The 25,000-nt window shown below is 39.9% G+C and overlaps 1 protein-coding gene across 1 annotated transcript in view; it reads right to left on the minus strand.

Annotated features, from left to right (window-relative positions):
• Positions 1 to 24,024, minus strand: part of LOC109911499 (meckelin) — a 60,207-nt gene extending 36,183 nt beyond the window's left edge. Inside the window, exons 1-7 of the mRNA XM_048596149.1 lie at positions 23,938 to 24,024; positions 19,749 to 19,847; positions 12,300 to 12,398; positions 11,735 to 11,821; positions 10,741 to 10,840; positions 8,423 to 8,562; positions 3,628 to 3,768 (exon numbers count right to left, since the gene is read on the minus strand). Of these exons, the coding sequence (XP_048452106.1) occupies positions 3,628 to 3,768; positions 8,423 to 8,562; positions 10,741 to 10,840; positions 11,735 to 11,821; positions 12,300 to 12,398; positions 19,749 to 19,847; positions 23,938 to 24,024 (753 nt within the window). The remainder of the gene's footprint in view (positions 1 to 3,627; positions 3,769 to 8,422; positions 8,563 to 10,740; positions 10,841 to 11,734; positions 11,822 to 12,299; positions 12,399 to 19,748; positions 19,848 to 23,937) is intronic.
• Positions 24,025 to 25,000: the final 976 nt, after the last annotated feature.

The raw sequence follows: 25,000 nt of genomic DNA on the forward strand, positions 1-25,000 counted from the left end.
TGGAGTTGAGGATTATCAGATCAGCTATGATTTCATTGAATAGCACAGCAGACTCAATGGGCTGAATGGCCTACATCTCATGATCTTACTGAGGTAGGCTGAAATGTGTTCCCAGATCTTGGTTATCAAATCCCAATTCTTAAAATAATCCTTTAGAATGAAATCAAAGCTAGGGAATTGTTTTGCTCTTTCATCCACACATACGTACATATACTCACAAAATGCAGCAAGACAAGACTGGAGAGGTAACAGTGATATCAGTGACAGGACAACATTTGGAAAAATTTCTGAGGGACAGAATTAATCTCCATTGGGAGAGGCAATAATTGATCAAAGGTATCACTTTTGACAGGTTTGAGTTTTTGGAGGAGGTGACTTATAGATGAGGGTAGTGCCTTGGCTGCAGTGTACGTGGGCTTCAGTAAGGCTTTTGACAAGGTCTCACATAGGAGACTAGTCAAGAAGATAAGAGCCCATGGAAACAGGGCAATTGGCAAATTGAGATGCAAAATTGGCTTAGTGACAGAAAGCAGAGGGTGATGGTTGAAGGTTGTTATTGTAACTGAAAACTTGTCTCCAGTGGAGTATCACAGAGTTTAGTGCTGGCTCCTTTGTTGTCTGCAGTATACGTTAATGATCTAGACATGCAGACAGGATTCCACTGCACACCTGAGAGTCGTCTAATTGGTGCACGATGTTGTGTCCAAGCGCCACTGTTTTCAGGCAATGGATGGCACCAGACACAAGCTTGATGTCCACCACTGTGCTGCTTGCCACTTTCTGCAGCAAAAATATTTCACTACCCAGCAGCCCAGAATTGTCAGAAAAATATAAAGGTCAGATATTTTTTCATCAGCCTGTTCTGGAATGGTAGGACTTGATCCTGGGCCTCCTGGCTCAGAAGTAGGGACTGCCATAAGAACCCTTGCCAACCCAGGCCTCTTTTCTTTAAAAAAGTCAACTTTATTGACATGATATGATGCACCTCTGGAGCAGGTGGGAACTGAACCTCAGCTTTTTGGTCCAGAGGTACCAGTGCACCTCAAGTAACCCTCCCAACCTGAGTCTCCTTTTTTATTCTCTGTTTCATATCCGAAAGTGTTGTCACACACGACCAATGGCTACTTAGTGACCACCAAAAAGGTGAGGGAGAAGTGGGGAGAGGGCTAAATACAAATGTATTTGGAAGGGGAGATAAAGCACACTATTTCCTCAGGTGCCCACCTTTCTCTAAAAGCATCAAGTGTATTGGTGGACATTCCTTGCCAATTGCAGTCAGGCACAAATGTAAACTAGGCCTCTTTTTAAAAAAACATTTCTAATCAGACATGTTATTTCATACCTCTGAAGCAGCCGGGACCTGAACCTGGGGTTCCTGGCACCCCTGCTTGGATGGAATTCCACATTGTTCAGCCTGGTTGCTCAGTGGTTACCATTGCTGCCTCACAGCGCCAGAGACCTGGGCTTAATTACACCCTCGGATGACTGTCTGTATGGAGTTTGCACGTTCTCCCTGTGTCTGCGTGGGTTTCCGCCGGGTGCTCTGGTTTCCCCTCAGAGTTCAAAGATGTGCACTGGCCATGCTAAATTGCCCATAGTGTCCAGGGATGTGTAAATTAGGTGGATTAGTCATGGGAAATGCAGGGTTAAAGGAGAAGGGTAGGGGGACGGTTCTGGGTCGGATGCTCTTTGGAGGGTTGTGGACTTGGCTGAATGGCCATTCCACACCGTAGGATTCTGTAATATCTATGGTGATATCTATGACGTGTAGGTAGAAGGTTAGATCAGTAAGTTTGCAGATGACCCACTAAATTAGGGAGGAACCACAGGATGATGTAGAGTGGTTCATTACCTGGGCAGAAAAATCGCAAATGGAAGTTAATCCTGAGAAATGTAAGGTGATGCATTTTGGGAGGACCGACAAGGCAAGGGCAATGAATAGTAGGACATTAGGAAGTTGTTGGTGTGCTTGTTCATCAATCATTAAAGGCAATAGGACAGGTGGTTAAGGTGGTCCAAAAGATACAAGGGGTATTATTAGTCGAAATATAAAACACAAGAACAAAAACGTTATGATGGTGCTGTATAAGTTGTTAGTTAGGCCACAGCTAGAGTACTGTGTGCAGTTCTGATCGCCAGGGTACAATAAGGATGTAATTGTATTAGAAAAAGTGCAGAGGAAATGCACCAGGATGTTACCTGAGTTGGTGTGTTTCAGCTATAAAGAGAAACTAAATAGGTTGGGTTTTCCTAAGAGGAGACAAGTCTGTGAGGGGACCTGATTGACAAAATTATAAAATTATGAGGGGCATAGAGAGGGTACATCTCCTCCTAGTATAGGAAAGAATAACAAGGGTTATAGATTTAAGATTAGGTAAAAGATTTAAGGTAAAAGCAGGAGGTTTAGATGGGATTAAAGGAAGAACTTTTATCACCAGAGGGTGGTGGGTATTTGAAACTCACTGCCTGAAAGAGTAGCGGAAGCAAGTACCATCACAACATTTAAAAAGATTATCACTTGAACTGCCATAACATACGAGGCTATGGGCCAAGTACTTTAAAATAGGAAAAGTGTAGTTAGGTGCTTGATAACTGGCGCAGTCTCAGTGTGGTGAACGGCCTCCTTACCTGCTGTAAAACTCTATCACTCTAAGTTACAAGTTTTGTAAATCAGTTCACGGGAGTTACAACTTCCCAGAGGTCAGTATCCACTATTAGTTTCTTTGGTAAGCCCATGTGAGACAGAGAAGGAGAGTCTATGGCAGCCCTCCTGCCGTTCCTCTGTAGGTCAAATAGCAATTAACTAAGAACATCAGACATGTACATTTAAGTAATTCAACCAGTTCCAATTTCTGAAGAAGGGTCTAGACTTGAAACGTCAGCTTTCCTGCTCCTCTGATGCTGCTTGGCCTGCGGTGTTCATCCAGCGCTACACCTTGTTGTCCCAATTTTAGTCATGTTCAGCCCTGAGACAAGGACAAGTATTTCAGGAGCAATAGTTGATCTTGGTGCGATAACTAGAAGGTCTTGAGCTAACAGCGTGGCTTTAACACCTCCCCCAACCCCTAATTCCTGCCCCTTAAAGTTTCCATTGTCAGGTCATGTGGTAACTAAAAGCATTTTAGCATAATGAATCTTGACGTTTCACTTTGACCAGAGCTGGCTGACAGCAGAAAGCTCATCTCCAGACTCTTTAGCTGGAATATCCACACAATGCAGCTTCTGGAAGTATGATCATGTGATCCGCTGTGGCTATTTTATGAGTTCATCAAGGTTGTCCGCTTATAAAAGAAACAGAATTTAAGAATAAAAATACAGAATACAGGCTTTTTTTGGGATTTCTCTTCATGCTCTCTGGCTATTATATGTGTGGATATGTTGTAACACCCATCTGGTGCACTAATGCCCTTTAGGGAAGAAAGTCTGTCACTTTTACCCGGTCTGGCCTACAAGTGACTCAGACCCACAACAATGTAGATCACTCTGAACAGCCTTCTTAAATGGTCCCGCAAGCCACTCAGTTCAAGAGCATTTAGGGATGGGCAACAAATGCTAGCCCTGCCAGTAATGCACAGATCTGAGTAAAGAAGAAGAAAAAATAAAATCACAGCTTAACAACATTCCCACCTGAATGAGACCAATCGTCAACCAAATAGTACTGGCCATGCCAAATCTCAGTATACGGCTTGATGGTACAACATCACTCTCAGCAGTTCTTTTTAATTGAGAATAAGGATCCATTGAAGTCAGATTTTCAAATCCAACAACCTGAAAACAAGAAAACAAAATTATTACATTTTCTGTTCATTATAGGTTATATTATATTATAGTAGTATAACGTAGTCAGTCGAAAATCTAAATTTAAGTTTGAACAGAGGGTACACCAAAGTACAAAACATTATGTTTGAAAAAAAAAGTATATCCACAGCAAAACCTACAAAGTAATCTTGCAATAAAGTTTGCAATGGAGAAACCAATCCAAAACAGAAACAGGTATTCATATGGTAGAATTTATCTTCCGGCCCTTGAAGATCAATTAGCAGTAAGTTTCATTGCTGATGTCACCATGTATTTTATTCATGGAACATGCGTATCACTTCTAGACCTATGCCTACTCCAAAGTGGCCTTGAGAATGTATTGATGAGACACTTTCTTGAGCCAATGAGTTCCATGTGGTGTGATACACTCACAGTTCATTTAAAACCTCAACAATATGGTTTTCTGCCTGCTAGTCCATAAACCCCTTCCTTAGCCATTAGGAAGGAATACTATTTAATGAGGTTGACAATAATGCTTATATTTGCCACAAGTGATATGACTGCCTTTGAGGAGCAAAAAGACAGAAGAATGACCTCTTAGAGTAGTTGTTTAGTCCTTTGTAGGCAGGTGGCATTCTCCTTTACATTATAGCAGCAGTGTCAAGATCAAATTGCTGTCTGTGGCTCAATAACTCTTGTCTTGTATTTCTATGAAATGTCTTGGGATTTCTTTCTGTGTGAAGTCACCATTTAAGATCAAATTATTGGATTTATTCACTATGCCAGGCACAAGAAGGATCCCATTTCTGATCACTACCAATATTATTCTCAGGTCTTGTAATTAGCTTCATCTACCTTGTGGTAAGCAAAGAATAAAAACAACATCTGTCAAAGTTATGTTCCTTATCACAATCCAGTGACTGTTGCTGGAGTGTACACGTGCTCTTGGGAGATGACAAGATCAATTTTCACTGATGCCCTCCACATTGAAAACACTGCCTTAATTTACTATCTAAGCCCAAAAATGAAGGATGGTCTTTTTAGTAATGTAGAAAATGATGGCTTCTGCAGTGCTGATTTTTGAGCTTGTTGCATTAACTGGGTACATTTGATTTCTGCTGACAATGCATCTCATGTGCATTTCTGGCAGGCGTCTGGACTGTCTTCAAGTTGTTCCGCTTATTCTGACATAAAAATTTAAATAAAGGTACAAAGTTGCAATTCCCTAGTGCTCTGGCACTACCCCTCTACCTAAGGTGGGATGGAGAATTATGGCCAGTGCCTTGTCAATTTCCATCTTTACTAAGTCTCTTTTGGTGCATCTCAGTAGACCCTAGTGTCAAATTTTAAGTACAGCCAGTATTATCCAACACCTCTTCTTTATCAATTTTTAGCACACCTAGTATCTCGATTACCTCCTCTTTCTCTATGAATGGTCAAACTTGTATTTCATGGTAAAGACAGATATAAAGTAGTAATTAACTATCTCAACCACTGGAACTTGGAAGCAGAAGTAGGCAATTCAGCCAACTGAGCTTGCTCCACCATTCAATAAAATCACTGTGGATCATCTGCATTTAGCTAATTTTCTGCATTATCCCAATATCCTTTTGTGCAATTATTATCTAGAAATTGATCTCTGTCTTGAAAATACTCATTGACTGAATATCCACAAATCTCTGGGATAGGGAATTCTGACGATTTACGATGAACTGTGGGAAGAAATTCTTCCTCAACTCAGTCCTAAATGGCTTGGCCCTTATGCAAAAATTTATCCCTTGATTCTAGGCACCCATTTAGGAAATGGTAAGACCATATGACCAGAAGATATAGGAGCAGAATTAAGCCATTTGGTCTATCGAGTCTACTCTACTATTTGATCACGCCCAAAATGTGTTTCAACTCCATTCTCCTGCCTTCTTCCTGTAAAACTTGATCCCTTTCATCAAGAACCTATTTATGTTTGTATTAAATGCACTCAGTGACTTGGCCTTCACAGAACTCTGCAACGAGTTCCACAGATTCACCACCCTCTGGCTGTAGAAATTCCTCCTCATCTCAGTTCTAAAGGGTCATCCCTTCACTTTGAGGCTGTGCCCTTGGATCCCAAAGCCAGGAAGGTATCAAGTATATGCCCTCAGGCACTGGCTGGAAGTCAGGGTGCCAGAAAGTCTAATCTATACTTCTCCAATACACAACCCTTGGGTTGGTTGTAACTAGTTCACCTGAATCTTTGTGACCTCTCTGGCCTTGGTTTCTGCTGTTCTCTGTAGCCGATAGCTGCTTAAATTAGTTTGGCCTATTTCCTGTCAGGTCCAATTTTTCTGGTTGTGGGGCAATTGAGAACGTCCAATTTTGGGCTCGTGGTCACGTGACAACAAAGGGATAGGCCAATTAATTATAGATCAATCAACTGGACTTCCATGGCAGGCAAACTGTTTGAACTAATTCTGAAAAATTGTTTAAACTATCACCTAGAAAGGCATGGCATAATCAGGAGAAATCTGCCTGATTTTGCAAATGGAAAATCAATTATTAAATTAATTGAATATTTTGAGGAAACAATAATGGGACTTGATAAGAGTACTTCAGCAGATGTTGTCTAAATGTATTTCAAAGAGACATTTATCACAGGTCAAAAATGTAAAAGTTCATGGGATGCAGAGCTCTGTGGTGAGTTGAATCCAAAATTGGCTCAGTGACAGGAAACAATGAGGGTTTATGAATGTTTTTACAGTTTGAAACCAGTTTCCACGCCATTCCACAGACTCAGTGTTGCGCACATGCTGTTTTGTTGTATATGTTAATGATTTGGCTTTAAGTGTGGCAGGCATGGTTATGAAATTTGCGGATAACACAAAATTTGGCCTGGTAGTTGATAGCAAAGAAGATAATTGTCGTCTCCAAAATGATTTCAGTGTTTTAATGTAGTGGACTGAATAGTGGCAAATGGAATTCAATACAGAAATATGTGAAGTAATGCATTTTATGAGGGCAAGAAAGCAGGGGACAGAACAAATGAGAGGATATTGAGAGGGGCAGAGGAAGTGAGAGACCTGGGAGTACATGTCCACAGATCTTTGAAGCTGTGAGAAATGCAGATAACATGGTGGAGAAAAAAGTAAATGTGAATATTTTCCTTTATTGGACAAAGTAGAGAATTCAAGAGCAGGCATGAAAACTGGAACTGAATAAGATGTTCGCTCGGCCACAGCTGGAATTTTCTGTTCAGTTCTGGCATTGCAGGAAGGATATAATTGCTCTGAAAATAAGTTTAGAGGAAACTTATAAGAATGTTTCCAGGGCTTGGAAACTGCAACTATGATGAAAGATTGGAAAAGCTTAGGACAGAAGAGACTGACATGTAGCTTAGTTGAAATGTACAAAAGTTTGAGGAACCTAGATGGAATAGACAGGAAAGATCTGTTTCCCCTCATAGAGAGGTAAATTACTGGAGCACAGATTTAAAGTGATTGGTAGAAGGATTAGAGAGGACATAAAAATAAACATTTTCATTCAGAGTGTGGTTGGTATCTGGAATTAGCTGCTGAATTTAGCTCTGAAGGTAGAAACCTGCAACTTGTTTAAAAGGTACTTTGATCTGCTCTAACCTGTAAGGCTACAGAACAGGTACTGGAAGACTGGATTAGAATGGGGGACTAGAACTTTTTTTTTGGTCAGCGCAGATATAATGGGTGAGTGGCCTCTTTCTGTGCCATAATTTTGCTATGGTTCCATTAAAGTTCCTATTATCTTTTCTTAGCAGATCTTTGACGACCATTAATACAATAATTTGCTCAGGAATTGCTGATGCCTCAACTAAAATGGTACAGGACCTGGTGCCTTTAAGTGTATGTGTAGAATGCTTGCACCTACCACTGGCTCCATGCAAGAGCATGAAAACTAATATAGATATCTTCAGAAAAGGAAAGAAAATGTTGGATAAAGTGGAAAGATACAAATATTTATATGTTGAGTCATTACTGAATTAATAACTAACTGCTTTGCCTGAAAATGGAAGATGATCATAAATAGTAACAATTTGTACTTTGTCTTTGAAATCTGGGAAAAGTACAAGACTGGAAAAAGACAAACTAAATCCCATAGGACAACAAAATATGCTCAGCAGATCTGGTAGTATCAGACAGAAGCAGAGTTAACCTTTGAGTCCAATAATATCTTTCTGCAGAACTGTTCCAAAGTTCTGAAGAGGAGTCACATTGGACCCAAAATGTTACCAATGTTTCTCTTCCTGTCTGATAGGGTAAGACATGCTTAGTTTTTCCAAGAACATTCTGTTTTTATTCCAGGTTTCCACCATGCTCAGCATATTTTTATTCAAGTATCAAACAATAATGTTGTCCCAATGATCCACTTAATTAAATACATATTCAAGCATGCACCTCCAATATCTCATTTCGCTGCCTATTTTAGATACCACCATGTACATAATGGAATATAATCTAAATTGTTTGTATACCTTGCCCCTTCTCAGCTTGTGTCTTTGTCCCCAACCTTTTGCGATAATAGCAATCTCAAGTATATTATTCAGTAAAATTTATTTTAAATGAATTTAATTTTACTTTATTTAATATTAATTTTATTTTAATTTCTTGAATGCTTGTTTACGTTCTTTTCCTCACCTATTTGATGTTAAACTTACTTTCAAAAAGAAAATAACAGCAATGATTTGAAAAATAGGATTAGTTTTCCTGATTGTTTGGATGTTATTCCATTCATTTGCTACGAAGTATGTCCTCCAAATGCTCACAGGAGCTGGGGCAGTCTTTATATCACCTCCACCTATAAGCAATGAACAAACAATTTGATTCATATACGAATAAAAGAAACTAAAATCCAAAACAGACACAGAAAAGAAAATGCTGGAAATGCATAGTAAAATAATCACCCTCAAACAAAGGAGAGGCAGGTGTCCAAGCTCAATAATAGCATTTCATAATTCACTGGGGCCCTCTGTAATACTGTAGTCAGAATATGGATTTTTAGAAACATCCGGTTTGAGCCACACTTCCACTTTCCTTTACAGAAAGTAGTAGTGCTGAAGAAGTAAAGATCCTCTTTCTGTCTGTGTATAATGTTTTTGCCAGAATACAGTTCTGATGGAGGAGTAAATGAAACTTGAATTTGTTTTGTTTTAACATTTTTAAGATAGGTGAATATAGTTGTTTTTCTAGCATCTTCTGCTTTCATTTGGGTCATCTACATAAATCACATTGTAAATTCATCATTTATTTCCATATGTAGGGCTTTCCTTTTACCAATGTATAAATTCTTTCGATATTTTAATCTATTTTCATTGTAATATAGAGATAACCTTTCATACTATCTATAAGCATCTCACTTTTCTACTAATCCATTAGCAAGTTATTTAACTAATTGACTTGTCACCTTTTATCTTTCCCTACTCTCACTTTCCAACTCGACCAAACTGCTCATATTTAATTTTTATCTCTGTTATAAGATTATGTTGTAAAAAAGCGACATTTTTTCCCTTTGTAGGTTATCATTTTGTCTCTTCTTCTATACTGAATTACATGAACATATGAATTTGAAGCAGGAGTAAGCCATTTGGTTCATTGAGCCTACTCCGTCATTTGATAAGAAGACTGAAGAAGATCATACCGGATTTGAAATGTTAACTCTGTTTCTCTTTCCACAGATATTGCCAAGAGCTGCTGGGCTTCTCCAGCATTCTTTGTGTTTATTTCAAATTTCCAACATCTACCGTATTTTGCTTTTATTCAACTGTACACAGAAATCCGGAAGAGGTCTAATCAATGTCTTATTTCATCATAATTTCCTGTATTCTATCTCTATATTGGTGAAACCAGAACATTGTTTGTTTTATTAACAGCTCTCGTTATCTGTACTGCCATCTTTAATGACTTATGCACATATACACCCAGGTGTCTCTGTTCCTGCAATCCTTTAGAATAATACCCTATTCTTTACACGTTTGTTCATATTCATTGTACCAAAACACATCACCTCACACTTCTCCACATTGGACTTTGTCTGCCAACTATCCATCTACTTCAATAATGTGTCAATGTGCTTTTGAAGTTCTATATCATCTTCTTACAATACTCTCAAGTTTTATGTCATCTGAAACTTTTTGAAATTGTCCCCTGCAAACCAGAAACTGGATTATATATCTCAAGAAATGCAAAGGTCTGAATACTAATCCATGGGGAACTCCACATAAACTGTCTTCAGGCTCAAAAAGTGTCCATTAACCAGTAATCTCTGTTTCTAGTCCTTCAGCCAATTTTGTATCTATGTTATTTCTATTCCTTTTGATCTATAGCCTATAACATTTCTCACAAGTCTGTTGTGTGGCACTATTTCAAATGTCTTTTGGAAGTCCACGTTTATCGCATCAATGGTCTTCCCCTCATCAAAATGTTCAGCAAGTTAGTTAGACATGATTTTTCCTTAACAAGTCCATGGCGACTCTTCTGAATCAAACCACATTTTTCAACTTGATTGTTATATCTATATGAATAATAATTTCTAGATATTTCCTCATCAGTGAAGTTAAACCGACTGGTCTGTAATTGCTGGGCCGATCTTTATAAACTTGTTTGAATAAGACAATCATAACATATAATTATAATTACAAACATATAACTGAATTAATCAATTATATTTAAAATTAAGCTAATGAGTTCTCTGGTTATAAATTTCAATACCGCATGAAACTCTTTTCAGATGAAGAGAATAATCTCTGATTAGTAAACTGGAAAACATAACAGTAAGGGATTGCAAAGTGTATGTTCTAGTCCTGTAAGCATCTTCCAGTGGGTGATGTTCAGACCAAAATTTCATACTGTTTAAAATACTGAATCATAACAACAATAGTAATGCACAAAATAATTAATAAATCTGTCAACATTTTAAAACTGAATATTTGAATTAAATAACAAAGTAGGAAATAAAGATGACAAAATGCAACATTACCTGCAACAGACTTGATAATTTTACCCTTGGGTCTCTCCCAGTCAATGAAAAAGATATCCATAGTTAACTGTATTCCCAGTTGATGTAAAAGCTGAAGAAACTGAGAATTGACATCAAGAATAGTGAAAATAATAATAAATAATAAGTTTGATGTCAAAAGAAATTGAACAGAGTAAACATGACAGTGTGATGAACAAGTATAGTACAGAAAAAAAAAGGATAACAGTAGTATCAGTTTAGGGATGGGATCTGGAATTGTAAAGATAATATGTTAAACAATAAATATACTTGATTAACTGCAGTGGGTGTGTTTGTCATGGTATGTATAGACCATTACTTATTATAGAATCATAGAATGTTTAAAGCTTGGAACAACACTACATGGCCCACTTGTTACTCTCTGTAAGAGCAACTTATGTATTCCCACTTCCCATCCTTACCCCGCTGCCTGCAGGTTTTTCTGTCTAGGCGCTTTCCAGTTCCCTTTTGTAAGCCTGATTTTATCTGATACCATCACATTCCTGAGTAGTTAATTCCAAATCCTAATCACACACTGAGTTAAAGGATTTCTCATATTTGATCTCATGCAGTCAAGTTCAATTTTAATGACACCATGTACATCCAAATAGATGAGTTCTCATGGGTCCTTTCTAGGTTTAGTGCTTGCTAACATTTTTGGCAGTTTCAACAAGAAACATGTTTTTGATGTAATGAGCAATAATCTCCTACTCTGTGTATTTCTGATATTTAGATGATGCATTTTTGAATCTGCATCTGTGTTCAAGGACAATGCATTCAAGATCCATATCTTCAATTACAAAGTAGTTTATAGGGTCATTCCAGTCTAGCTCACCAACCTCCTCTAGTCTTCCAGCTGAGTCTATGCTTTTTTGTTGATCAGTGGTGGTTGGGAAAAGAACATCTGTTAAATTCATTGACCTGAGGATACATTGTAGTGCAAACCCAAACTGACCAATATCCTTTACGCACATACCTTTAGGACAAATGCACTGATCACACAAGCAATAAAGTGTCCCTCTTGGCTAGGTGTGGGCAGAAAAACAGAAACAATCCGTTGACCCTAAAGAAACAAGTAATAGCTAAGCAATTATCAACATAATTTTTTAAAAAATCATTTATGAGGTGTTGGCATTGCTAGCTAGACAAGCATTTATTGCCCTTTCCCAGATATCCCTGAGACGGTGGTGGTGAGCTGCCTTTCTGAACTTCTACAGTTCATTTGGTGTAGGGAGACCCACAATGTGTTAGTTGTTTTGATAGCAATTAAGACTATTTTGAAGGAAGATCTTGCTACAAGATATACAATGTAAGTAATAAACAGATGATGCTCTGAACTTATGCCTAGAAACGCGTCAGATATAGCGTCTTTAGAAAAAATAAATGTTTTTTGAATAAATATTAAACTTACATTAAATTTAATCAAAACACTCACAATTGGTGACAAATTGAAATAAATATTATTTGATGTACATCATACATTATGTGACGATATTATAGTTATAACACATTGTATTATAGTGCTATATCTTTAGAGATACCTTGAAAAATATAAGCCAGTAAAGGCCTGTTCCAAATAATATAACAAAGAAGGCATTTGCCAAGTCTCCAGCATAAAACAGCAAGAACTTCAAGATTGTCTGTTTAAAAAAAGAACATATTATTTTTAATTTTTGTCTCATTTCAGGCTATAACTAATCTGTAGTTACCATTTAAATAATAGTTCTATAGCCTTGCCTTTACTCTATTTAGGTGTTCAAACTTCTTTTTTGTAGTTTGTATCTTATCTATATCATAAAATTCAGTTCAATTCCTTGTCTGAAGGATTTGTGGTATTAAATTTGCCTGGAAGTATAATGTCCTTCTCCATTGTCATTCTATTTAATGGTTGTTGTGTCTGCTATTTAAATGATTTGCTTGAAAGCTGTTGCAGGATTTTTTATTTTTTAAAATGCAGATACTTTTGTTATTTTATACAATTAGTAAAATTCTATTAATATTAGTTTTTAAGCAAGTTTTAAAAATATTTTCTGTTTTGAATATTGTAATTATTTTTAATTGATGTATGCTGAAGATGTTACTAAAGCTTTGTAAGTATGTCTTGTTTTAATGAAGAATCTTAATTCCTATTTTCCCATTTTATTTTTTTCTCAAAATTTCTTTAATTTCTACTAATTAAATTTGGAAAACTTCTAAATATATCAGGATTATCTTCCAATTTCTGCTGAAAAAATATTTTAAAGATTGTTAAACTGCTTTAAAATTAGGACATTCTATATTTTTAAAATTTGCCCAAGATCTAGAAGACTGTTACTTTGCACTTTATTCCCTTCGACTTGTTGATTTTTGCACCCTTTGACACTGCGGAGAATATGGGTGTGCTTCTCTGAGCATTTTGCATGATTTAACATTGGAAAAAGTATGGTGTCACACTGTTCTAACATCTTGAAGCAGTAATTTCAGCTGAATTACTGAAAGCATAGATTTAAATTTTTCTGCCTTCAATTTTTTCACTCTTATTTGTCAAATTGTACCACTGCTCCAATGACTTTCTTAATGAGTGTCATTTTTTGCAAAAAAAATTTCCGATATTCTTCTCAATAATTTCAACCAATTTTAATGTTTGTTTGATTAATATAGCAATTTAACGCTCCATTAGTGTCAGCTTAGAAAATTTTCTTCAATGTAAAAATTTTGACCCTTCCTGTAACGGACTGAACTTACTTTAGATGTCCAATATTTATCACTGTATCCTGGAGTATTATTTGGACTTTTTCTGTGCAGCTCTGGTAAAATCTGCCTGGTCAACATGAGCTTTATCAACATTTTTCACTATTTCTGGCTGTTTCAGGTTTCCAGGAGCTGTTACTGCTTCTAGTTGCTACCTTTGCAAGGTGTGACATGCCCTATATATTCCTAAAGTATTGAATATTTCAAGCGAGACTTGTTTTTTAGACTGTTCTTTTTTCTTCACCTTGCACGTGACTTTTGATGAACTGAAGTATCACCACTGCTGACATATTTTACAAGACAGTGGTGTTAGTCCTATCTTGTATAATACAAGGATACAACAATAATAGGGCAGAGATAAATTAGGAGTAAAAGTTTTAAACTGGGGGAAGACAAATTTTAGGGAGAAGTGATTTGGCTGAGGTGGATCGGACAGGACTGCTAAAGGATAAATCAGTGGTAAACCAGTTGGAGGCGCTAAAAGGGTGAGATCCTTAGAGTTCAAAGCATGCATGTCCCCTCCAAAAATAAGAATGATACTCCCCCTAGGCACCCTTGGTTTTCTTAGAAAAATACAGGGTAAGATTAAACAGAAAAAGAGACCTTATGTTAGTCACAAAAAAACTTAACATAGCAGACTGCCTGAAGAAATATAGAAAGTACAAGGATCAAGTTAAAAAATAAATAAGGAAATTAAAGAGAGGGCATAAAAAATTAGTAAACAAGATAATGGAAAACCCACAGATGTTTCATCAGTATATAGAAAGCAAAAGGATAGTTAAAGAAATGGTGGGGCCTATCAGAGATGAAAAAGAGTACCTGTGTGAAAATGCAGAGGATATGGGAAGAAATTTTTGTCTTCGAATTCACAAAAAAAAGGGATGATTTGGATGTAGTAATCCAAGAGGAGCAATGTGAAATATTGGACAAAATAATCATAACAAGGCAGGAAGTATTAGAGGAGTTGGAATCCTTAAAAGTGGAAAGTTGTCATTGCCAGGTGGATTCTTCCCTAGGATGTTAAAGGAGGTCAGGGAGGAAATAGCAGATGCTCTGAGGATTAGTTTCCACTCTTCACTAGACACAGGTGCAGTGCCAAAGGGCTGGAGGAAAGCTAGTGTAATTCCATTGTTTTAAAAGAGTACAAAGGAAATGCCAAATAATTATAGACTAGTTAGTCTTACTTTGGTGGTGGAAAAATTATTAGAATCAATCCTGAGAGATCAGATAAACTGTCACTTAGAATGTCATGGACTAATCAGGAAATATCAGAATGGATTTATTAAGGCCATGCCTTACAAATTTAATTAATTTCTTTCAGGAAGTGACATGGAGGATCAATGAGGGTAGTGCAGTGGATGTTGTCTACATGGGATTTAGTAAAGCATTTGGTCTTATATGGAAGACTGGTCAAAAAGGTAAAAGCCAATGGGATAAAGGATAATGTGGCAAATTGGATTCAAAGTTGGCTTAACAATAGAAAATAGAAGGTAATGCTCGATGTGAATAGAAAGTTGTTTCAAGTGGCGCTCCACAGGGCTCGGTGTTGGGACTCCTGCTGTTTGTTTTATACATTAACAATTTGGACTTGAATGTGGGGGGGTGCAATTGGGAAATTTGCAGACGACACAAAAATTGTCATGTAGTGGCGAGTGTAGAGGATAGCTGTAGGCTCAAATGATATAGATGGGTTGGTGGAGTGGGCAGGAAAGTGGCAGGTGGAGTTCAACTCTAATAAGGGGGATCTAATGCATTTAGGGAGGTCAAACAGTAAAAGGGAATACACAATAAACGGGAATGTACTGAGAAGAGTTGATGAAGTGAGAGATCTCAGCGTGCTCCCCAGAGGTAGCTATACAGGTAGATAAAGTTGTAAAGGATATCTGGTCAGCATGGACAAGTCGGACTGAAGGGTCTGTTTCTGTGCTGTACATCTCTGAAGGCATATGGAATGCTCTCCTTCATTGCCAGAGGTATTTCAATATAATGATGAAACTGTATAACACACTGTGAGGCCACAACTGGAGCACTGTGTGCAGTTCTGGTCATTACTGGATGGATGTAATTGTTCTGGACAGTGTGCAGAGAAGATTTACTACAATGCTGCCAGGACTGAGAACTGTAGCTATGAGGACAGATTGGAGGTGTTGGGTTGTTTTCCTTGGAACAGAGAAGGCTGAGGGGTGATATGATTGAGGTACTGTATACAATGTACTGTTAGACATAGGAAGAACCTATTTCCATTGGCAGACAGTTCAAAAAACAAGAATCATAGATTTAAGCTAAGTGGCAGAAGTGTTGTGGGAATGTAAGGAAAAACTTCTTTTCTGCAGAGAGTGGTGGGTATCTGGAATTCTCTGAGTTGGCAGTAGAGGCAGAGACCCTAAACTCTTTCAAGAAGTACCTGGATCTGCACCTTAAGTACTGTAAGCTGCAGGGCTATGAGTCGTGTGCAGGAAGACGGAATTATAAAGGGCACCTGTGTGTCTTTAGGTCCTCATGGACAAGATGAGCCAAATGGCCTCTACTGTGCTGTATCATTTCCATGGTTCCACGGTTATACAGGTAAATGAAATCTTCAGACACCCATTGCTATCATCAACTTGTATAATGGCAGGCAAATGATGTCACCATTGCAGAACTCATAGGGAAGAAGTCTTGTTCACATCTCACAGGAACAGTCTTTGACATTTGATGGCTGAGCTTACCTTTTGATGGCACTAACTGTCAGACACTAACTGTCTTATAAAACATAAACCACCACTCATCCACCCTAGCCAACTAGTTTATTTCAGGGATAACAAGGTGTAGAGCTGGATGAACACAGCAGGCCAAGCAGCATCATAGGAGCAGGAAGGCTGACGTTTCGGGCCTAGACCCTTCATCAGAAATGGGGAAGGGGGTTCTGAAATAAATAGGGAGAGAGGGGGAGGTGGATAGAAGATGGATAGAGGAGAAGATAGGTGGAGAGGAAACAGACAGGTCAAAGAGGCGGGGATGGAGCCAGTAAAAGTGACTGTAGGTGGGGAGGTAGGGAGGAGATAGGTCAGTCCAGGGAGGATGGACAGGTCAAGGGGGCGGGATGAGGTTAGTAGGTAGGAAATGGGGGTGCGGCTTGAGGTGGGAGGAGGGGATAGGTGGGAACGTGCTGGGCTGGTTTTGGGATGCGGTAGAGGGAGGGGAGATTTTGAAGCTTGTGAAATCCACATTGATACCATTGGGCTGCAGGGTTCCCAAGCGGAATATGAGTTGCTGTTCTTGCAACCTTCGGGTGGCATCGTTGCGGCACTGCAGGAGGCCCAGGATGGACATGTCGTCTGAGGAATGGGAGGGGGAGTTGAAATGGTTTGCGACTGGGAGGTGCAGTTGTTTATTGCGGACCGAGCTTAGATGTTCTGTAAAGCGGTCCCCAAGCCTCCGCTTGGTTTCCCCGATGTAGAGGAGGCCACAATGGGTACAGAGGATGCAGTATACCACATTAGCAGATGTGCAGGTGAACATCTGCTTGATGTGGAAAGTCTTCTTGGAGCCTGGGACGGGGGTGAGGGAGGTGGTGTGAGGGCAGGTGTAGCACTTTTCCAGGGAAAAGTGCCGGGTATGGTGGAGCTGGAGGGGAGTGTGGAGCGGACAAGGGAGTTGCGGAGAGAGTGGCCCCTCCAGAAAGCAGATAAGGGTGGGGAGGGAAAAATGTCTTTGGTGGTGGGGTCGGATTGCAGATGGCGGAAGTGTCGGAGGATGATGCGTTGGATCCGGAGGTTGGTGGGGTGGTATGTGAGGACGAGGGGGATTCTTTTTTGGTTGTTATTGCGGGGGTGGGGTGTGAGGGATGAGTTGCGGGAAATGCAGGAGACACGGTGGAGGGCGTTCTCGACCACTGAGGGGGGGGAAGTTGCGGTCCTTGAAAAACGAGGACATCTGAGATGTACAGGAGTGGAATGCCTCATCCTGGGAGCAGATGCAGCGGAGGCGAAGGAATTGGGAATAGGGGATGGCATTTTTGCAGGAAGGTGGGTGGGAGGAGGTGTATTCTAGGTAGCTGTGGGAGTCGGTGGGCTTGAAATGGATATTGGTTTCTAGGTGGTTGCCCGAGATGGAGACAGAGAGGTCCAGGACGGTGAGAGAGGTGTTAGAGATGGTCCAGGTGAACTTAAGGTTGGGGTGGAAGGTGTTGGTGAAGTGGCTGAACTGTTCGAGCTCCTCGTGGGAGCACGAGGCGGCGCCGATACAGTCATCAATGTAACGGAGGAAGAGGTGGCGTTTAGGGCCAGTGTAGGTATGGAAGAGGGATTGTTCCACGTAACCTACAAACTTCAAACTCTCCCCTCCCCCTACCGCATCCCAAAACCAGCCCAGCTCGTCCCCGCCTCCCTAAACTGTTCTTCCTCCCACCTAGCCCCTCCTCCCACCTCAAGCCGCACCCCCATTTCCTACCTACTAACCTCATCCCGCCCCCTTGACCTGTCCGTCCTCCCTGGACTGACCTATCTCCTCCCTACCTCCCCACCTACAGTCACCTTTACTGGCTCCATCCCCGCCTCTTTGACCTGTCTGTTTCCTCTCCACCTATCTTCTCCTCTATCCATCTTCTATCCGCCTCCCCCTCTCCCCCTATTTATTTCAGAACACCCTTCCCCTCCCCCATTTCTGAAGAAGGGTCTAGGCCCGAAATGTCAGCCTTCCTGCTCCTATGATGCTGCTTGGCCTGCTGTGTTCATCCAGCTCTACATTTTGTTATCTCAGATTCTCCAGCATCTGCAGTTCCTACTATCTCTGATATAGTTTATTTCAGGTTAAGGTTGTCCCCAAAGAGTAGGTTCCCTTTGAAACCAGTATTAAGCATGACAATCACAGAATTCAGGAGAAGATACTGGCTGATTAGGGATTACTGCACCATAAGAAAACATATTGGAGGCCAAATTTCATTTTAAATTTGTTCATGGGATATGGGTTCACTGGCTAGGTCAGCATTTATTAACAGACAACTACGATGCTGGGATCTGGAGTCACATGTAGGCCAGACTGTTTAAACATAGCAGATTACCTTCCCTAAACAACATTAGTAATCCAGGTAGGTTTTTATAACAATTGACAATGGTTACATGGTTGACATTAAACTAGCTTTTTAATTCTAGACTTTTTAAAAATTGAATTCAACTTTCACCATCTCCCATTGTGGGATTTGTGATATGGAGCTGCCGATTTGGGACTGGGGTGGACAAGGTCAGAAATCACACAACACCAGGTTATAGTCCAACAGGTTTATTTGAAAACACAAGCTTTCAGAGTCTTACTCCTTCAGCTGTTAGTGAGAGAGGTAGTATCAGACAGAGAATCTAACCAATCGGCTTCTATCTTCCTGTAACCTAACACCTTCTTCCTCGCTCTCAAGCACCTGTCCAGTCTTTGTGTCATCCGCAAACTTATGTGTGATCCTACCCAGATTCTCATTTACACCATTTATGAATATCACAAATAATAAGGAATGCACAAGCTGCTTAGTATTTATGCAAGAACGTTATTGATTTGCATGCCACCCTCACAGTTCAGGAATGATATGTGGCACCAAAGGAACATTAAAGGAGCAAACAAAATTTAAACTGAATTAGTGAAGATAATAAAAAAGTTAATTTCATTTTAAAAGTAATTTCCAAGACTTGAGCTTCCTTAAGGATATGCCCTAAACACATAGAACATAGAACAGTACAGCACAATACAGGCCCTTTGGCCCACGATGTTGTGCCAAACTTTTACCGTAATCCTAAGGACTATCTAACCTCCACCCCTACCATATACCATCATCCATATGCCTATCTAATAGCCGCTTAAATGCCCCTAATGAGGCCGACTCCACTACCCTCTCCGGCAATGCATTCCACGCCCCGACCACTCTCTGAGTAAAGAAACTACCTCTGATGTCTCCCCTATATCTACCTCCACTCACTTTAAAACTATGCCCCCTCGTAATAGCTACCTGCATCCTTGGAAAAAGTCTCTGGCTGTCTATCATTTTGTATACCTCTATCAAGTCACCTCTCATCCTTCATCGTTCTAAAGAGAAAAGCCCTAGCTCTCTCAACCTTTCCTCGTAAGACCTTCCCTCCATTCCAGGCAACATCCTGGTAAATCTCCTCTGCACTTTTTCCAATGTTTCCACATATTAGAAAATTAGCGTTGTTTTATTCACAAGTTCTCCAAATTCTACTATGTTCTCCCATGAGAAGTACACAATAAAAAAAATCACTTCTTAAATGCATACTTACTGGAACATCAATCATTCGATATCCAATTCGTCTTCTCCAACTGGCTGTCTTCAATACAGAGTATATCACTGATAAGCCACACAGGAAACCCAATGCGATCTAAAGCAGGAGAAAAGGGAACCATAAAACAATTACTTCAGTTTTTAAAAGTTTTTCCTACATTCTACTTTGCATCATCCATTCACTCACCTGTCCTCGATCCCCAACCCCCCACCCCACCATTCGCACTTTATCAACATATTTTTAATCACTGATTTTGAGAGCGGATTTATCCAAATTGTAGAATCTGGACTTTTCATTACTGTAGTTGGGCAAGTGAGTTCCTCCTTTTCCACGTGCAAAGGCTCCTCTTCCGTTCCGCTTTATCTCCCTGTCAATTTCAGACTATCAAATATGTTATACAAGAGAAGCTGAACAACAGAAAAGGAACTTGAATTCACTACTTAACTAATCAGCCCCTCAAAAATCTCTTTTAAGTCAGCCTAACAAGTACAATTTTTTTTTAAAATAAATGCTGCATTCTAACAAAACGTTTCATAAAAGAAAAGTGGGTGGCATTGTGAGAATCTGCCCTTTTGACTCTTGAACTGAAGTTTTATTTTGGATGGATGGTAGGAAAGACAGGTCATCCTGCTGATAACCATAGTTACCAAAGAATTTCTAATATGCTTCCAAAAGGTCCAAATTACTTAAATTTAAATGTATTAACCCTCAGGTCTGATTAACACATGTGCATTTTGTGAATAACTTTTTTATTCAGATAATTTGATCAGTGTTTATGGGCAGCCAACAAAAGCAATTTGACAACTGATTCTGATATTACGGCAATCTCTCTAAATATTCCTTCCACAGCACACACAAGAAAAACTGTACAAATGCGTATTGGTAAGCAGTTAAAGTAGAAAGTGTATATGTCAGACCCTAGAACCAGTGATGCTGAGGCAAAGAACTGCCCACTTCAAAACAGCACCAGTATCATACCAAATTCAATACGGTATTTGAAGTGTAAATATTGTGAAATAATTCTTCTCCTCATAATTATACTCAACTGTTCCATCAACAGTGATTTACTGATATGGTTGTTAGAGGTCAGTCATCTCAACTCCAGATCTATCAGGTTCCCTCTCAATCTTCAATGCTCCAAGAAAAACAACTAGAATGGATCCCCCGGCGCTCCTCCGAGGACTCTGCAAGATTGAGGTGTCAATATCTGCCAAAAGAATCCTAGTGTTTTAGGACCCTTGACACCCAGGATTCCATGGTCTTCGTCTCACCCTTTGTCTTTACTGGAACATATTTGCCTGTACTCTCATTACTTCATCCTTGAATGCCTTCCACTGCTCTGACAGTTTTATTTGCAAATGGCTGCTCTCAGGCCATTTGGGGGCCAAATCATAGAATCATACAATACAAAAGAGACCCTTTGGTCCATCAAGTCTGCACCAATAAAACTATTCTAAAATCTGCACTAATCCCACTTTCCAGCACTACGTCCACAGCCTTGAATGGTATGAGCGTTGATTTTAGAGTAGTTTTATTGGTGCAGACTTGATGGCCCAAAGGGTCTCTTTTGTATTGTATGATTCTATGATTTCATGTGCTCATCCAAATATGTTTTAAAGGTTGTGAAGTAACCCTCCTCAACAATGCTCCCAGGCTGTGCATTCAAGATTTCCACCACCCTCTGGATGAAAAACAAATTCAAATTCTCTCTAAACCTGTTGCCTTTCATCTTAAGATTATGCCCCCTTGTTATTGACTCTTTAACTAAGGGGAGAAGCTACCTTTTTCCACTCTCTCCATGCCCCTCATAATCTTATACACCTCAATCAGGTCCCCCTTCAGTTCTCTCTGTTCCAAACAAAGCAAACTGAGCTTATCCGGCCTCTCTTTGTAGCTATAATACTCCACCTCAGGCAACATCCTGGTGAACCCTCTCTGCATCTCCTCCAGTGTCCTATACTATTCTGTGATAACCAGAACTGTACTCCAGCTCTGGCCTAAACAAAATTTTGTATGGTTCCAACATAACCTCCCTACTCTTATAATCCATGCCATGACTGGTAAGGACAAGTGTTCTCTCAGCCTTCTTAACTACCCGATTAAGTTGTATCTGTGGACAAGCACCCCAAGATCCCTCAGTTCCTTTGAACTTCCTAAATCTCACCATTCACGGAGTACTCCATTGTCTTGTTACTTTTGGATTTTGGATCCAACTTGTCAAGTCCCATGGATCTTATCGTATTGTGAATTATCTTAGTAAAATTAGCCTTTCCCAGTTTAGAACTTTCACTAGCCCATACTTATCCTTTATAACTGTCCTAAATATAATTGAGTTACAGCCACTATCTCCAGGTTTCTCCACCATAGATATGCCCTCAACCTGTCTGGGCTCATTTCTGAATATTGGGTTGAGAACTGCCCCTGATCTTTTTGAGATTTCTACATTATGGCTAAAAAGGTTCTTCTGGATGAAATTTATGAGTTTTGCTCACTCCCTACCTTGCACATCAGAACTATCTCGGTAAATATTGGGTGGTTAAAATCCCCTTCTATTACGGCTTTAATATTCTTACAGTCCCCTGAAATTTGATTACACGTTTGATTCTCTATGACTCCCTGACTGATTGGAAGCCAATATAAACACCCAAAAGTGTGTATGCCCCCTTGAGTGTTTCTTACTTCTACCTATATGGCAAAATTTGATGAGTCTTCCAAGATATCTTCCCTCCTCACTATCATAAGAACAAAGAACAATGCAGCACAAGAACAGGTCCTGTGGCCCTTCAAGCCTGCACAGTCACATTTTGTCCTTCCGTATTAAAACTTATAGAATCAATATCCTTCTATTCCCTCCCTATTCATGTATTCATCCAGGTGCTTCTTGAATGCTGCTATTGGGTCTGCTTCCTCCACCTCCTCTGCCAGCATGTTCCAGGCACTCACCACCCTTTGTGTGAAAAACATGCTTTGCACATCTCTTTCAAACTCTGCCCCGCGCCCCCTTGCACCTTGAACCTATGTCCCTTAGTAATTGACCCCTCCACCCTTGGAAAAAGCCTTGTACATTCCATTCTATCCATGCCACTCCAATCTTATAAACTTCTATCAGGTTGCCCCCTCAGCCTCCTGCATTCCAGTGGAAAAAAAAACCCAGTCTATCCAACCTTTCTTCATAGCTAAAATCCCCATACCAGGCAACATCTTGTGAAACTTTTTCTGTACCTTCTCCAAAGCATGCACATCATTCTGGTAGGGCAGTGACCAGAACTATACGCAATATTGCAAGTGTGGCCTAACTAAAGTTCTATAAAGCTGCAGCATAACTTGTCCGTTCTTCTACTCAATGCCCCTTCCAATGAAGGCAACCATGCCATAAGCCTTTTTTACTACCTTATCTACCTGCGCTGCCACCTTGAGTGATCTATAGACCTGCACACCCAGATCTCTCTGCATACCAATACTCCTAAGGGTTCTGCCATTCACTGTATAATTTCCACATGTACTTGACCTTCCAAAATGCATCACCTCACATTTGGCTGGGTTAAACACTATCTGCCATTTTTCTGCCCATGCTTCCAACTGATCTATATCATGCTGTATCCTCTGACAATTTTTGTATCATCCGCAAACATACTAATTAGACCAACTACGTTTTCCTTCAAAACATTTATGTAGATCACGAACAGCAGAGGTCCCTGCACCGATCCCTGTGGAACACCGCTAGTCACAGTCCTCCATTTCCAAATGCTTCCTGCCATCACTACCCTCTGTTTCCTATGACTAAGCCAGTTCTGTATCCATCTTGCCAGCTCATCCCTGATACCATGTGACTTCACCTTTTGTACCAGTCTTCCATGAGGGACTTTGTCAAAGGCTTTACTCAAGTCCATGTAGACAACATCAACCATTTTTCCCTCATCAATAAATCTTTGTCAGCTCCTCAAAAAACACGATCAAGTTAGTGAGGCACGACTTCCCCTGCACAAAACCCTGTTGTTTCTCGTTAATCAGTCCATTTGCTTCTAAATGCTTATAGATCTTGTCCCTGCGAATCTTTTCCTCTTTTCTCCCCCTCTCTATCTCACTAAATACCCTATACCAAGGAATGTTGAACTGCCATTACTGACATCTTTCAGCAAGTTTCAGTAATAGCTATAAAATCATAGTCTTATGTGCCTATCTGTACCTCAGGTTTGTTTATCATATTCTTCAGGTTCCTTGTATCCAAATATATTCCATTTACCCTTGGTTGAAGCCCCTGGTAGGACGCCATGGTAATGGAGAATCTTTGATTGAGAAAAGAGGTGGCTATGTCTGAGGCCCGACTGAACAAGGTGCTATCAGATTAGAAGCAATGAAGTCCTTAAAGGGTATGAGAAAGTCTAGCAAAGCCAACCCATTTTCAGCAACTCATAGCAACTATTCAGTTTCTCTTCTTCCCTGGCTTACTATCAACAATCCCTTTGTCTGCGTTCCTTTTTTTTCTCTCTGGACACTGTCTCCATTCATCCATATCACTCCTCTTCCCCATCATCAGCATAAATACCAACATTTCCTAGCTGTGTCCAGTTTTGACAAGTGTCACTGGACTCGTTGTTGGGTGTTCCCTTGATGACTCATACATTTAAGTGTGCAAATGCTGCTTATGGAGAGAGTTACAATTGGATAGTGTGTGAGGAACTGCAAAATGTACCGAGCCCTACTCATTAGGACACGGGTGCTGTCCTTTGAGGTTTTCAGAAACAGGACATCTTTGGATAAGAGGCAAAGAACATTCCATATACTGGCAGGTGCCCTAGCAGTACTGTGCATACCTGCAGAGAGATCAAAGAACTCTGCCACAAGCATGAGTGGCATGATGCCACTAGTCTTTGTGATTATTTCTTTACCTGTGGAATGAATAGTGATATGATAATCAAACATAGTAATTTGATTTGGCCAGTTGTTAGGGATAGGAGGGTGTGACTTTGAGTGAGACAGGTACAGGGAACCAGAGGGTAGGAGCCTCAGCTTTTGCAATTGTCCAAAAGATTTGAGACTTTTCGCCTAGTTTGGATGAGAGTGGAGGCTGCAGGGTGCATGAGCCAACTTTTATTTATTTATTCACTCATGGGATGTGGGTATCACTGGTTGCTCAGCATTTATTGCCCATTCCTAGTTGCCCTTGAGAAGATGGTGGTGAGCTGCCTTCTTAAATCGCTGCCATCCATGTGATCCACAATGCCCTTAGGGAAGAAATTCCAGGATTT

Source organism: Rhincodon typus, chromosome 4 (genome assembly GCF_021869965.1).
Source record: "Rhincodon typus isolate 14 chromosome 4, sRhiTyp1.1, whole genome shotgun sequence".
Lineage (NCBI taxonomy): Eukaryota > Metazoa > Chordata > Chondrichthyes > Orectolobiformes > Rhincodontidae > Rhincodon > Rhincodon typus.